At 42.1% G+C, this 15,171-nt stretch overlaps 1 protein-coding gene across 1 annotated transcript in view; it reads left to right on the top strand.

Annotated features, from left to right (window-relative positions):
- The first annotated feature begins 2,953 nt into the window (after positions 1 to 2,953).
- The window catches only part of Tes (testin LIM domain protein), a 40,085-nt gene continuing 27,867 nt past the window's right edge, over positions 2,954 to 15,171 (top strand). The window contains exon 1 of the mRNA XM_031381212.1: positions 2,954 to 3,132. Coding sequence (XP_031237072.1) covers positions 3,106 to 3,132 — 27 coding nt within the window. The 5' untranslated portion in view covers positions 2,954 to 3,105. The remainder of the gene's footprint in view (positions 3,133 to 15,171) is intronic.

A 15,171-nucleotide genomic window follows, 5' to 3' on the forward strand; every position in this document is an offset into this window, starting at 1 on the left:
CCTGCGTCTACTTACTCCCAGATACATTTTAGTTGTTGAGTTCTTGCAGGACACTTGTCTCCTGGTCATACGTTGGCATCTTGTTATAAATTTATCAAACTAGCCCACCTGGGTTTCTGTTACTTGCATTCCAAAGGGCTTAATTACAATGGCAGCTTTAGCTAAGTGAAATCCCAGCATGGGAGGGTGGTAGGTGGAGACACATCTCATCACTAGCTGAGGAGCTTTTGGCATCTGATAGCTTCTGGGAGAGGAAAATTCAATTTTCTTTAAGGGTGTTGATCCCTGGTAGGTCTACCACAGGCCAGAGCTCTACTCCAGAGACTAGCTGGAAAACACAAATTGAACTCTATGGAGAGGGCTGGGGGTGACGGTAATAGGAGGGGTTGGGGAAGGGAGCATGGATATTTAACATTTTTAAAATACATTATATGGGAGTTTTCAACTATTAATAAAAATATTGTTAAACAACACTCGTTAATCTTCAGCCAGGGGGTATTCTTCTAAGAAGTTTTGGGAAACGCCCATACCACCCCCTTCCCTGACCTTGCTTGTACTCCCTCTACCTATAGAACATAATTGTTCCTACAAGTCTACCTCTCTGTCTGTAAACAGCATCTGTACACAACTTATGAACAAATGAAACTCTAAGCCTGTCTACATTGCTCAGTGTCCATGATAGCACAGTGGTCCAGGAAGGGCTCACTTACTTCCCTGATAAGAGATTGTAATTAGATAACACACTGCCTACTTTTAAGTGTAAAAAATTACATATTATTATTGTAATACATATTGGTCACATAAAGACCTTTTTAGTGTGTTTGTGTAAAATCTAGTATACTTGCTTATTTTTCTAAGGATAAAGACAGTCAAAAAAATACACTGACATCTCTATTTGATTGATTTCTCCTCTGCCTGAGAAGGTCATGTCTTTGGCTGATTTTCCATGAGTTTTGGGGTGGAGCCAAGTCAAACATTAGCCTCAGAACTCCAGTAGGCACAAAGGAAGCTCCAACTGTTACGTAGTATTTGATCCACAATTCACCAACCATGCACTCCCCAAAAGTTATCAATGACTTCTGCTAAGTGTGCCTCACACCTGATCCTTCTCTTATTTCATGCTGTGGCTAACCCTCCCCAAAGCTCCTTTCTTTGCTACATGGCTTCGATTCCTCCACCCTGGTCTTCTCTCCTCCTTTGACTAGCTTTTTAAACTCCCTCTGTACTGGTCCTGTTCAGCCTGGCTTATTGGTTGTCATCCAGATCTTCTAGTTTACTATCTTCCAAGCTGATCTTGTTCCCATCTGTGCTTTTAATTAATCCAGGTAGGAAGCTATCTTTCCCAAGTCATCATTCCAACATAGGCCTAGTCTCTAAATGTTGTAGTTTGGTGTTTCAACACCCCAATTTCAAGGCCAATATATTCCAAACCATACCTTTTACCTGTCCATCTCTACAGAGACAAATGCACAGCTGTATAAACCCCTGCCCTTCCCCATAGATTCCTTTCTCCTCTAAATCTTCTGAAAACATATGTATATTAAAACAATGCTCTGTTAAGTAGTATTAACAAGTTACCAAGTAAAAGAGTGTATAAAATGTTGGCTAAAGTGTACTTTGAAGTGTTTTAGTTACCAAATTTCCAGATATAAAATGAAATGACATCTGGACCCATGTATCTGCATTATATGGAGATTTTATTTTTTATATAACATGCATATATAGACATACATACATATGCATTAGATGCCGCACTAGGAGGCCACCTGTTACCTAGCCATTAACACTTTTTATGTAGTAGGAATTGAAGACAATTACTTGGGGCTGGAGAGATGGTTCTTTTGTTAAAAGCTCCGGTTGATCTTGCAGAGAACTTCACTTTAGTCCCCATCCCCCAAGTCAGGAGGCTTACAGCTGCCTGGAACTCCAACCCTAGAAGATTCTAAGGGCTCTCTCTTCTGGGCTCTAAGTGAACATGCTCTCACAAGTACACATGCTCACACATAGATTCATAATTAACTTTTTCCTCCCAAAAGAACATGCTTATTTGCCTAAATCAAAATGTTTCTTTGCCTCAGTTTCACATCCTGGAAAAGTTACTGGGACTCAAGCTCTGTTCCCAACATGCTAAAGTATTTGAGAGGTTCCTGTACCTCGGGGCCTACAGATTCCTGCAAGATGTGTGACATATATTAATCCCTAGGGTTCTCTATGCCGGACAATCCAAGATGAGGTTCTTTATCGCAATAGCTATTGAAGGAAAGAATAGATTGGGTTCTTGGCGGCCCAGGCTTCTGCGACCTGAGTTTGAAACTAGACTTCACGAGAAGCAAGTGCAGCCTCACCTTATTCCACTTAGTAGGTCCAAAAGGGAACCCTGTTTCCCAAACAATGACACCCCACTTACTTCTGCAGTAGTTCCTGTGAACCTCATGTTTTAGTGTTGAGTGCTCACAAAACAATGTAGTAGTAGTCTTCGTTAACATTAAGGATGTGAAAGAAGACTCCTTGGCAGTGCTCAGTACTCTGGAGAAAGCCATTTGAGAAATGGACATCTCCACCATTCAATAGTGAAACCAGGGCCCAGTACTTATCCCTGGGATGCCTAAGGAGCTCCATGACTTCTTTATTTGTCTCCAAAATCAGCCAAGAAATTGGTATTGGGAGGATCACTCTTCTTGGACGGCATGAAAAGTCCTCGGACACACAAGTACAACCCAGAAAATGTAAAGGTCTGGGCTTACTCTTCTGTTGGAGGAAAGGCTGCCCCACACAAGTCGGGTGCTAGGCTTTGAAGAAACTAAGTCCCTGCGCCCAGGGAACTCCGCAGGGGCCCGCCCCTCGAGGCCCCGCCCCTCACCTTGCTAGCGGCACGCTCAGGCCGCGAAGGTGCGTGCGGCGCTCGCTGATTGGCCGCTACCCGGCGCTGCCCCGCTACCATTGGCTGTCAGGGCCTCTTTGTTCCAGGTCCCAGCCACTGTAGAACCGGGCTGCGGAAGTTCGAGGGCGCAGGGTGAGTAGCTACGGCAGCGGCGCCGGAGTTCCCGCAGCGGAGATCGCGGACGGACGCGGGACTGAGTCTCCCCCGCCCCCCCGACGCCCAACATGGACCTGGAAACCAAAATGAAGAAGGTGAGTGGAGCGGACGTGGTCGCCTCACCTGAGCGCTGGAGCTGGCCCGGGTTGCCGGACCAGACTCGGTGGGTGCGGCTGGAGGACGTCTCCGCGGACCCCGATCCTTTGGGTGACTGTCGCTGCCGAGCGGGAGGGACCCTGCGACTCGCCTGAAACTTTTCGGGAAAACCTTTCGGCCACGCCTTCCCCCAAACCCTGGGTGAAGTCTAGGCGAGATGGTGGCTGACACCGCTTCCTGCCTGGGGAAGCTGCTCTCTGGAGAGCCTGTGTGTGATTCAGTGATGTGGCTTTGACATCCTCCTCCCTAGCAGTCTGGCTGCCTCAGGCGCTCTAAAGTGGCTGCGGACTGGTGACACTTCCTTCACACCCGCGCCTGCTGATAACTTCTGAAGTGATGACTTTTGGGGGAGTGTGTGTGTGTTTCACTTATGGCTTGCCAAAACACGGTCTCCTTGCGGAGTTAGCTCTCAAAGAAAATGCTGTTTGGCAGCCAGCCGCAAAGGGCGGTCAGCGTCAGGGCAGGTGCTCGGCGGCACCCTCAGGGCTGTTCCTGGAGTCCAGGCTAAAGGCCCTACCTGAAGAGCTCCGAGATTCGGGTCTCTCAGGTCGCCTGGGAGAAAGGGGTGGGGACCAGACTATGACTCAAAAGAACGCTGACGTCACATTCTATTGTATCATTCGACCTTAAAGGTCTTGTTCTTGGGAACTGCGCCTGTTTACTTTCAAGTAAATTTAAGTTAGTGGTCATTTATCAAATAAGGAAGGAAGTTGTGCAGAACAAGAAAGACGAGTTGAAAAAACTTACTTCTCCTGCTACTTTGCAGTTGCGGGCCCGTCTTCTAAAAGGGAATTTCAATTTTGTGCCAGAATGGAATGTTTCAAATCGTATGCAAATGTAAGGTATGAGGTTAGGAAGCTGTTGATCAATAAAAATTTCGAACCCAGGAAACAGTTCCTTGGTCTCTTGTGATTAAAATCAACACTCAGAAGGGAAGGGCAGCACAGGCGATAGGAAGATGCTTTCTAGTCTCTTCCTGTTTGATATTTATTCTTCTAACATGTTTATTTTGGTTACCTGTGCTTGCCACTTAGAAAACATCTGGGGGGCTGGAGAGATGGCTCAGCGGTTAAGAGCACTGACTGCTCTTCCGAAGGTCATGAGTTCAAATCCCAGCAACCACATGGTGACTCACAACCATCATGTAATGAGATCTGATGCCCTCTTGGGCTGGAGAGATGGCTCAGCCGTTAAAGGCTAGGCTCACAACCAAAAATATAAGAAAACATCTGATGTGCTGTGGAGTCTTCTGTTGATAAACACACACTGAACTTATTACGTTTTTACATAAGAACTCTTTTAGGCATTTGTCCCAAATGGTAGGATGTCTTTGCTTGGAAATGCTATTTTGAAAACTACTTTGTAAAAGTGGGAATTCCATGAAGGGAGGGAGTAATAAATAAGCAAATAGGAGGATTGTTAAGGTAATGACACTTTTATTACCTAGGATACTATCTTGGTGGATATATATATCCATGTTTGTCAAATGGCACAGGATGTAGGATAACAAAAGTGAACTGTGATGTGGAGTCTGAACTTGGGAAATATTAATATGTCAGTGTGCCTCATAAGCGGCCGCCTCTGGACCACAGGGTTGTTGATAGTGAGGGGGCAGGCTGGACATGTGAAGACAGAGACCACTGGGGAGCTTCATGCCTCTGCTCAGTTTTGATGTGTACGTAAAAACTGTTTTTTTTTTTTTTTTTTAAATACTCTAAACAAAATAAAACAAACTCTTTGAGACAAAAAATCGTAGAGAAAAGTCCAAAGTTAAGAATTAAATGTTTACAAGGGTTAAAAACCGTGCAGATATTTATGAGCAGTTTTCTGAAGTCTTGTTTATAATAAATAAATCTTTTCAAATGTGGCAGAGCTATCCTCCTCCACGACGCCTTTACTTTAAAAGGATCTCTTTTTCAACCAAGTGTCTTTACTGTATCTGTAAGCGTACAGCTCTCCATCCCACCTCAAGAAAAAAAAAAGATTTCAGAAATTTATTGAATATACGATACTGTTAATAAATCCTTATTTTATAACACTGTTGTTTCTGGTGATTCCCAGAAGGGTCCTCTATCAGTAAATGACTGAGAAACCCAAACAGTGACCCACTTGACCACCAGCCATGTTCTTGATTTGACTTCCTAAGCTATTTTTTTTTTTTAGTGGATTGTATAAAAGGTTCCCTAGTACAAAGTAGTTTGAACATTCTGGGAGTACATTACACCATAATCTCAAAAGAAATATGTACTAAGGAATTGTTTTACTTATAAGTTGCTTTCTAACACATTTAAAGAAATATTCCAAGACTTTCTGACCTACCTCCAAGGCTTTTCCCCTAAGTCTTCTTAAGTATACAAGAAAAGCCATAATTTGAATGTACAGTTGAAAACAAAAGCAGTGTGGGAATCGAAATATAAATGCATTTAAATAAAAAATTAGTTTGACTTGTAGCTTGGGATATGTGGTATGTTCCCCCTCCAAAGTCCTTACAGCATTGTATTGTTGATTTCAGAAGGAATTTTCCCCAGGCAGATGGAAAATATTATTTATTTTCCATTAACATGTCCTGTAAAAAGAACTAAAGAGGGCAGTCTTTACCTTCAGTGACCTAGGAGGGTTTTAATATTGTAGGGGTTTGGGTTGATAGGAGAGATTTCTCCATGAACTTGCCCTTGGGCTGATTAGCAGTCACATACCACTATCACAGGCACACTGGGTTTCATAATTGTTGTTTTTCTGTATTTTGTTTTGTTTGAAGTAAGTGAGCTGTTGCTAGGATGTGGAAGCTAGTTTGTCTACACAGAGTTTTGTTTCAACCGTATTTTAGAGAAGAAATTGACTTTTATACCAGATCCTTTGAAGCACTCTGCTGGACCCTGTCCCTGTACCTCACATCCCTTTTACTTTGTGTAAGTACAGATCTGCATCTGATTGCAGAAATAAACAATGGCTGAGCGGTACAAACGGCCTCATTTTTGTGGTGAGTAGGAAATCATGGCCCACCAACAGCTGCTTTCCCTCAGAGCTACTCTCTCTGAGAAAATCAAATTTTATTCTTCAAAATATACTGAGAGAAAGACTCCAGTGATTTTTATTGTACTGCATAGAATTGCTTCAGGGCTTTCATTTTACTGTGTTATTTAAAAAAAAAATCTGTGCTAACATCTTACTCGTTTTTCTTGAACTTCTTTGTTTCTTTAACTTTAGGAAGAATGAGATGCATCTTAATTATGGAAGGCCACTAGCAAGAACAAAAAGTCCCTTTCTGCCATTCAGATTGTTTAAAAAACCTTTACTTATTACCCAGAATTGGATAGGAAGTCCAAGTGAGTGGCCTTGGAAAACTTCAGAACCGCAGAGATTATCGCAGTAGATAGAGAATGAGCCTTTTCTTACAGGCAGTCCCTTAATTAAGTGAAAAAAATAAAAATAAAAATAAAAAGCAAGTAGGTGGAAATCTGGGTCCTCAAATCTAGTTAGCATCGTGGCATGAATCCTTTCTAGATGTAGAAAACTGTTGATGCAAAAACTACAACTCTCATCTTAAAGAAAAGTAAAGAAAGGAAAAAGGAAGGAAGGGAGGAAGGAAAGGAAGGAAGGAAGAAAGGAAGGAAGGAAGGAAGGAATGAAGGGAGGGAGGGAGGGAGGGAGGCAGGGAGGGAGGGTGTGTTTATTATGGAGCCATTTTGAGTGAACATGGCCCAGGAACACAGATTTCAATTACTTTGCATTCCTCCTCTAACATGGAGGCAATTTCATGACATCTTATAATTTTATAGAACAAGCAAAGTCATAACTCAAGGGAAATTTAAAATATGTCAGAAATGCAGTCACATCAAGATGGGGGGAGGTTGTCTGTAGGCCCAAGATGCAAGCTACTATCTGATGACACTCTTAGCTTTTGAACTGCTCTGAGATAATGGTCTGCTAAGTTACTAGATTCCAAAAGGCTTCAGTCTGTTAGGTGTCAGATCAGACTCAGATGGGCTGGGAATGGCTGTTCCAGAGGACTAGAACTAGCCCAAGATAAGGTGACTAGCTTCTGGGCCTTCATTCTGCCCCTCTCAGTCTCTCCATAGTACAGAAATGCCAATCAGTCAGTCACTCTGCAAACACAGTTTGATTCCAGGAGTTTTTGTTCACAACCCACTGGAAACACATTTTCTTCAAGAGTCGTTGACACAAATTGAAGGAAAGGGAGGGCTTAGCTTTAGAGGTAGATGCTTTGACTCAGCAACTACAGAAGAAAGGAAAGTGGCTCTCAGCTAAGCCCCTGTTTCTTTTCCTGTTGCTGTGGTAAACTACCCTGACAGAAGTAACTGAAGGAGAAAGCTAATAGCTCAGGAATTAAGTGCATCAGGGTGGGGTAGACAAGATGTTTGGAACTTGGTAGAACTGGTCATAGCAAATCCATGATGATAAAACACACAGGCACTGCTCTTCAGCTCCTCTTTTCCCTTCCTACAGTCTAGGACACAAGCATAGGGAGAGGGTGCTACCTCCCCATCTTAATTAACCAAATAAAGATGATCACCTGCTGGCGCATGCGCAGAGGCCTATCTCCTAGGTGATTTTAAGATCCTGTCAAGCTGACAGTGAACACAGTTGAACACAGTGATAGTCACAGCTATGCACTCCTTCCTAAAGAACATTGTTGTAGTGTTTTTTTTTCAAGTTCACTACTAAATCTTACGCATTTTCCTCAAGGTCTGTCCTATTGTAACGAATGCACCCTCGTCTAGGAAATCTCCTATGTTTCCACCTACAAGAAAAACAACTGATTCTAAATCCCCAAAGCATGTTTAACTCTTAAGATAGGCAGTTTGTAGGTGACAAATACATTTATAACTTCACCTTTCTAACCAGATAGTAAGCTTGAGAGATAAATTTATATTTTATAATACTTGATAATTTTGGTTCTTGTGCAATACTGTCTTCTGGGGGCCATAGTATCATTTTTGATGAAGAAGAAATCCCAGTTCAGATTACTTAATCTGAAATTGAAGAGACTTATTATAAACTTGGACCATAATCCTTAGAATTCATCTTTCTTTTATCATACAATCTACCTTTAGAGTCTTTACTCAGCTTATTTACTATGCTGAAGTCACTACATCATGCAAATAAAGTATGTTACATTTGTACTTGATTATTTAAAGAAATTATGTTTGAAGAAGTGGTTTCTCTACCAGTAAATTTATCATCCTACCCTGCTGGGTTCTGAATGCTTAGTCCACATTTAAAGTTGCCTGACAGAAGTCTACAAAAGTAAAAAGCTCATGAAAAGACATTCCTGGGAGACTTTGACAGACAAAGAAACTCCAATAGCATCATCCCTCACCATATCTGCTAGGATTCTTTGAACTTCTCAGTGTGTGTTGGAAACAGAAGAGTAATTTCTCTCTTGTCCATATTCAATGTGGTCCTGAGAAATAGTGAACCTGGGTTGGGCTCTCTGCTTTAGGATGTCAGGCATAGCATCTGCCCAGGTCCTGGTGAGCTTGGAAGTTCTCTACCTTCTGAGCTTCATATTTGGTAAAAATCTCCACATTTTGTGAGTAGGAAATGCATTTTCCAATGGCAGATGCTCCAAGTTTCACTGGCATAGTAGACCAGACAGCTAACAGCAGAGAAGAAAACAAAACACAAAACAAAGGAAAACACAAGACACACTTATGTTGACGAAGCTATTATAGTTCATTTTCCCTCCTGCTTACAAAAACTTTGGTTAAGAAGCAGTAAGAAACACCAAAATGATGGAATGTCTCTTGAGTTTGTTATGGAAATACTCAAATGTAGATTTAATATTAGGGGCCGCCACTATATGGAAAAGGGTAACTTGGTAGGGTTTTCTTGGGGCTACTCTTTATGTTCTTTCTCTGAGAATTAGAATAGTACTTGGCTCTATGATGAAATTTGAATACAAGTTCTTTTTTTTTTTGTGACAGAGTTTCTCTGTGTAGCCCTGGCTGTCCTGGAACTCACTCTATAGACCAGGCTGGCCTCGAACTCAGAAATCCGCCTGCCTCTGCCTCCCAAGTGCTGGGATTAAAGGCATGCACCACCACCGTCCGGCAATACAAGTTCTTTGTACAAACCAAAGTACACACTGTGCTTAGAAAGCAGGAAAAATCAGTAAACATGCTGGACATGTGTATGTCTGGAAAGATTAACTATGTATTAGACTTTCTCCTTTATTTTTATCAGCATATCTTTCATATCATACTAGGCTATAGTAGATCTGAATCAATTTATTTTTTTAATTATGTTGGCCACCTTGGATCTCAATTTTTATGTTCAGAAAAATTCAATAGGTGAAAGAGATTATTTCTAAGGTTCAAAAGCCCATGGCCCTGGCTATGAAAAGTCATTGCCAACAGTCTACCAAGTAGAGTACTCCATGGCAGTTAAAAGTCACCCAGACCACAAGTGTGCATATGAATACATATCCACATGCACACAGGAAGTGGTATGGTGTGTAACTGTTCTATATATCTGTGAATTCCACAAGGAAACTAATGACATGGGACAAATGAGCTTACACGAGGAAGTGGTACTTTCCTTGGTATATGGAGAAATGAGAAACAAGATCACTCACTGTTTTAAGCATCATGTCTCAAATAAGATTTGTCTCTTAAAAAGTGCTTTGTTTTGTTTTGTTTTAGTTATATCTAGGGTGGGTGCAGACTGTGGCACTATAGGACTGAACAAATAAGACATGGACTTTACACTCATAAAAGAGTAATAGAGCAAGAATGAATACAATTAAATGACAGATTACAATCAGCAGAGCTAGGGTTACAGCCTCCTGTGCATCCTTTAAAAGTTAGCAGCGTCCTTGATCTGTAACACAGTGGGAAGGTTGGGTGGTGAGTCTTGGGCATCATTACTAATCTTGCAAACTTTGGGATTCTTGTTTTCTTTATCTTAAAAATTGGCCACTGCTGGAGAACTTGGTAATGCGGTTTTCCATACCAGAGTGTGGAAACACCCATAGTGAAATGAAGTAGTAATCCTTTCACTTCAGAAGTAGCTACATTCAATCTTCTTGATTACAATTGCCCTGTGGGGAGAGTCAGTCCTGGATTCCTGTTTGCTGTGCTCAGAAGGTTTTGTTTGGCAACTGCTGCCGTGGTAACTAATATGATTTTTTAAAAGTCTGTTAGATCATTAATGGTCAAGTCATATAGGAAACTTTCTTTTTTATAAGATGGTGAAACATTCAGAGAAATTATATAAATTGTGATTAAGGAAACTTCAAAAAAAAAATAACACAGAAATACTAAACAAGACTAATCAAATGAAAAACAGGTTGCAAAACAGCCTTTCCAAGATTTTAAAGAAAAGCCATGCCACTGTTCTTGGAGTAAATAAGCCCTCAGGCCCTATGCTAGAGACTGGAATGCAAACATTAAGCTTTTCAGCAACCCAGCTACAGCCTTTGGCTCACATGTGAAACAGCTACCTCTAATTTTTATTTTCTGAGTGTGCCATCCACTTAAGTTCCTGTTTGAGTGATTGCCTAGAATAATAAAGGGTGCATGAAATCATAATGCTTGCTGCTTTTATTTGGCTTCCAAGGTAAAAGGGATACTTTACCATCCTCAGTTTCTCTGATCCTACCTCAGTCTGGGGTTTGACCAGGTTTGGGCAAGGCTTCAGGGTGGAGAGTGTTTGGTGTGAAGCTAGCCCCCGGAGAACTGCAGAGACCGCGGCTGCTCAGTGACAGAAAGACTAGATGAAGCACTTGACTCATTCTCAAACTAGGAGTGATTCAGCTTTGTGTTTATCTTAAAAACTATAAAAAGGAGTTTCCAGGAGTTTATTGCATAGTTCCATATCTGAACAGTGGCAGGCTGAGCACAGAAAACTGGGCGGGAAGCCTCGAGTGCTCTGGTGGAGAGTCAGTAATAAATAAGTCAAGGCCGTAGGAACTGTTCTTGCTTTGTCTGGTGATAAAGTGATATTGTGTTTTCCTGCGAATAAGGCGACATTGTGTCTCACTGCAAAATAGTCAGGCAGGTATTACGGTAGACTTTTGGTTTTATATGGACATATCATCATGATAGCCTGATAGAATGAGTCACTGGGGTAGAGGGTGTGTGTTTTTCTTTTATAAGATTCTGGCCTCTAGTAAAAGTAACTGGGACTCCTCAAAAAGTTATGCTTTGTTTTACATAGAGAATATTTAAAGTGGTTTACATTTAAGATGATAGACTCTAAACTGGATTTTCATCCACATTCCTTGTTGAGTTTATGTAGTCTAGAATACTAGGGTGTAAGTATTGGGAAGGAAAAAAAAGGGTCTGGAATGGAGGGGGAAGCAAGACAAATATGTAAATTTACCACAGTGATGGCTAGGCTGGAATGAATGTAATAATATTATTTCTTTGCTCTGGTAAGGAACAATATTTTAAGAAAAATCAATCATGGGCTAACTTTCTAAAAACAACAACACTGAGTTACTAAAATAAAAACACACTGAGCTGGTTTTTTTTAAAAAAAACATAGATAGGAGATCTGCCTAGTCCTACCGAAGCTGGATTGGCCAAGGCCATGGGAGACCTCCCCTGCTCTGAAGGAGAAAGGGAGGAGGGGATGGAGGAGGAGGAGAGGTGAGAAGGAGAGGAGGGAGGGCAGCTGTGGTTAGGATGTAAAGTAAATTAATTAATTAATTAATTAATTAATTAATGGGAAACAGTTGTTAAAGGCAACAATATAAGTTGTTTAAGTGCTCAATGGCTCCTGTAGTCTGTGTCAGAATGGACTGGTGAGTCACAGTGTGCCAACTGCCACATTTTAAGAGCCCAGCAATAATGGAACTGCAAACAACAGTAATTGAATCCCTGGACAAAAGTAACTAACTTCCACTGGGTAGACTGAGAGTGTTTTAGTGAAGAAACAGGTCCTATACCACAAACATAATTTCAGTAGGCGAAGAAGGCATTTCACAGGAAGACGAAGTAGCATGAAGCGAAGGTGCTGTGCAGGAAAAGTCAGTAAGTGCACCCTTGCTTGGAGTTCACACCTTTTAATAGCTTCTAACTGACCCTTCGAAAGTCACCTCAAGAACATGGAAGCTGCAGCAATTTGGAATTTTACCAGGGTCAGGTTTTAATGGAGGATCTATGAGGATGAGCTGCAGCATCCTAGCCCACTGCTGTGGGTCTCTGTCTCTTTTCTCTAACATTGATTCATATTTGGTAAATTGTTTCCATCTGCTTGTAAAAAAAGAGGGACTCCACATGGACTTTGGCTGGACTTGGCTTACAGCTGTGGCATGGCAGTCACCCTGCCACTAAGCATTTGTCTTCCTTGTATCTCCAACCAACTAAGGGTTTGTGTGCCCTTCAAAGACTGATAGGCAAAATAGACTTAGATTTCAGTAGTTCTGCGCTGGGGTGTTAGGATCCACAGCCTACAACCTTATCTTCATTGTGGGAGCTCTGCCAGGGTCCTGCTATGCCAGAGACCAAACAGTTAGTAAGCCGGTGAAGAGCATACCAGCTCCTCAACAGCCAATGTAGAAACTTTCCGTGGCTTTCTAGAACTTTCCTAGTGGCTAAGACATGCCGCCCTTCTATAGTTTGGCTTTTCTTAACCCTTCCTCTTTGCAGCCAAAACCCTCTGCAGCTCTTCTTAGGCTAAGTTCTTCCCAGTCTTTGCCCCATGCTTGTTGGTAACTCTTGAGCCAATCTCAAATTCTTGGGTATGCCTAGGATATCCAAAAGCTTGTCTAGTTACCTGTACTGAAGACCACAGATGAACTACCAAACACTCTTAATGAGGATTTACTGAGGTCTGGGCTGCACCATCAGTGGATAATGCCAAGAGTCCTCCTGGATCATTCATGGACCACTGCAAGGGAAGGAAGAGGGGCGAGCAAGTCCTGCACACACACTGTCATGGGTGGGTTAGTTGCTTCTCCCAGTAGAAGGGAGGACAGATGTCAGATGCCCTAGTTTTCTGATCAGGGTCATCTGAAGCTTTTACAACAGAATCAAAGACTCCTGAAGCGAAGGTGCAGTTGGAGAAGCAGGCATGACAGTTGCAATACCCCGTGTAATTGGAACAACATATGTATTTGCCTTGATGGGTATAATTTCTCTGGGCCATCAGATCAGTCTTAAGGAAAAGACATGAAAGTGTGTGTTTGCATATGTGTCTAGGTTTATTTGGTTTGTTTTGGTTTGGTTTCTTAAGGCAGGGTCTCACTCTGGGCTAAAACTCACTACACACCACAAACTGGCCTTGAATTCAGGGCAGTCCACCTTTAGCCTTCTAAGTTCTAGGATTTCACATATGAACCACTTGGCTTACTATTTTTAAGATAGAGTCTTATGTAACCCATGCTGGCCTTGAATTTTTTATGTTACCAATGATGACCCTGGACACCTATGACTCTCTTGCCTCCACCTTGCATATATCAGAATCGCAGATGTCCTCCATCATGCTGTGTCTAGCTTTTAAACCAGCTACCTCTGTCATGACTGTAGTTCAAGGAACTTTCCCATGGGTCTGATTGGGAGTTGAGTAGCCATGGTGTTGCCTGAACATGGTGGAGCTACCATTGTGGTTGCCCTACATAGCCCTGGAGGTCTCCTGGAGCATCAGTAAGCTCATCCACAGTGCAGGCAGGCTCTGAAACAATGGGAAGCATAGAGCTACCTCCCTCGGTAGTCCTCACCTCTATCCCACTTGGGTTACGTACTCATTTCTGTACCCAGCATCACTGAGACCACAGGTATGAAAATGTCAGTCAAGTTCCTATTAAGCAATTGACCTGCCTGAGTCCAACAGCCTTAATCATAACAAGGAGGAACATCGGGGCATACTTAACAAAGATCTTACACAATATTAAATCTTCTTTTTCAGTGAACTTTATCTAACAATCTCTAACTTCTGGCTAAATCTCCTTAAAAAGGGTTGGCACCTTCTGATGTGCCTCAATAGATCAGCCAGTACTTGTAGCAAAGGGTTGGAACAATAAAGGACAAGCAAGAGCACCATTAAGCCTTCCTTACTCGAGGGCAGCTGCATATTCAAGCCCCCAATGAAGGGAGAAAGACGTCCAGGCAAGCAATGGTAGGTGATGGGAGTGATATATCTTTAATTCAACATTAGAATGGCATTCTGATGTGTACAGTAGTGGCACTGGTGAATACGGACTTTAGAGTTCATTTCTGAAGATGGTTCCCGTGTTGAGAATCCGCACTGCAGTAGTATGCCAGCCAAGTACTGACCACTGCTCTTTCAAATCAGACAGTCTTTGGGCCCTTTTAGAAGGCTGTGAACTCTGCAGTGTATTTTTCTTGATTTTTCAGAGGTCCTGTTTTTAATCTAGCCACTGTTATGCTAACATTGAGACATAGAGCTTTCCAAATTCCTCTCAGGCAGGCCATGTTCCTTCCATATTGCATGAAGAAATGTAGAACGTACTTCATTGGAAAATGCCAAAGTGCATGAGATTTTTTTGAAGGTAGGCTACAACGTGTGACCTTTCAAATATTACAACAAATTCGAAGTTTATTACAGAAGTGTTCAGGCCATAGTGCAAGTGTTAAAATATTTCAGTGCTAACAGGATGCAAGTGTCTAAAGAGAAATAGGCCCAATGTAAGGGAAGGGGAGACTCCCAACTCTGCATTCTTAAGATGTCAAAAACAAGGCAATGGAAGGGCACTCCAGCCTGATATAGCTATCTCCTGAGAGGCTCTGACAGTACCTGACTAATACAGAAATAGAGGCTCACAGCCATCCATTGAACTGAGTACAGTGTCCCCAGTGAAGGAGTTAAAGAAAGGACCAATGGAGCTGAAGGGTTTGCAGTCCCTTAGGACGAACAACAATATGAACTAACTAGTACCCTCAGAGCTCCCAGGGTCTCAACCACCAACCAAGGAATACACACGGTGGGACTGATGGCTCTGGCAGCATGTGTATAGTAGAAGATGGCCAAGTTGGTCATCAACGGGAGGA

This window comes from Mastomys coucha, unplaced genomic scaffold (genome assembly GCF_008632895.1).
Source record: "Mastomys coucha isolate ucsf_1 unplaced genomic scaffold, UCSF_Mcou_1 pScaffold20, whole genome shotgun sequence".
Taxonomy (NCBI): Eukaryota; Metazoa; Chordata; class Mammalia; order Rodentia; family Muridae; genus Mastomys; species Mastomys coucha.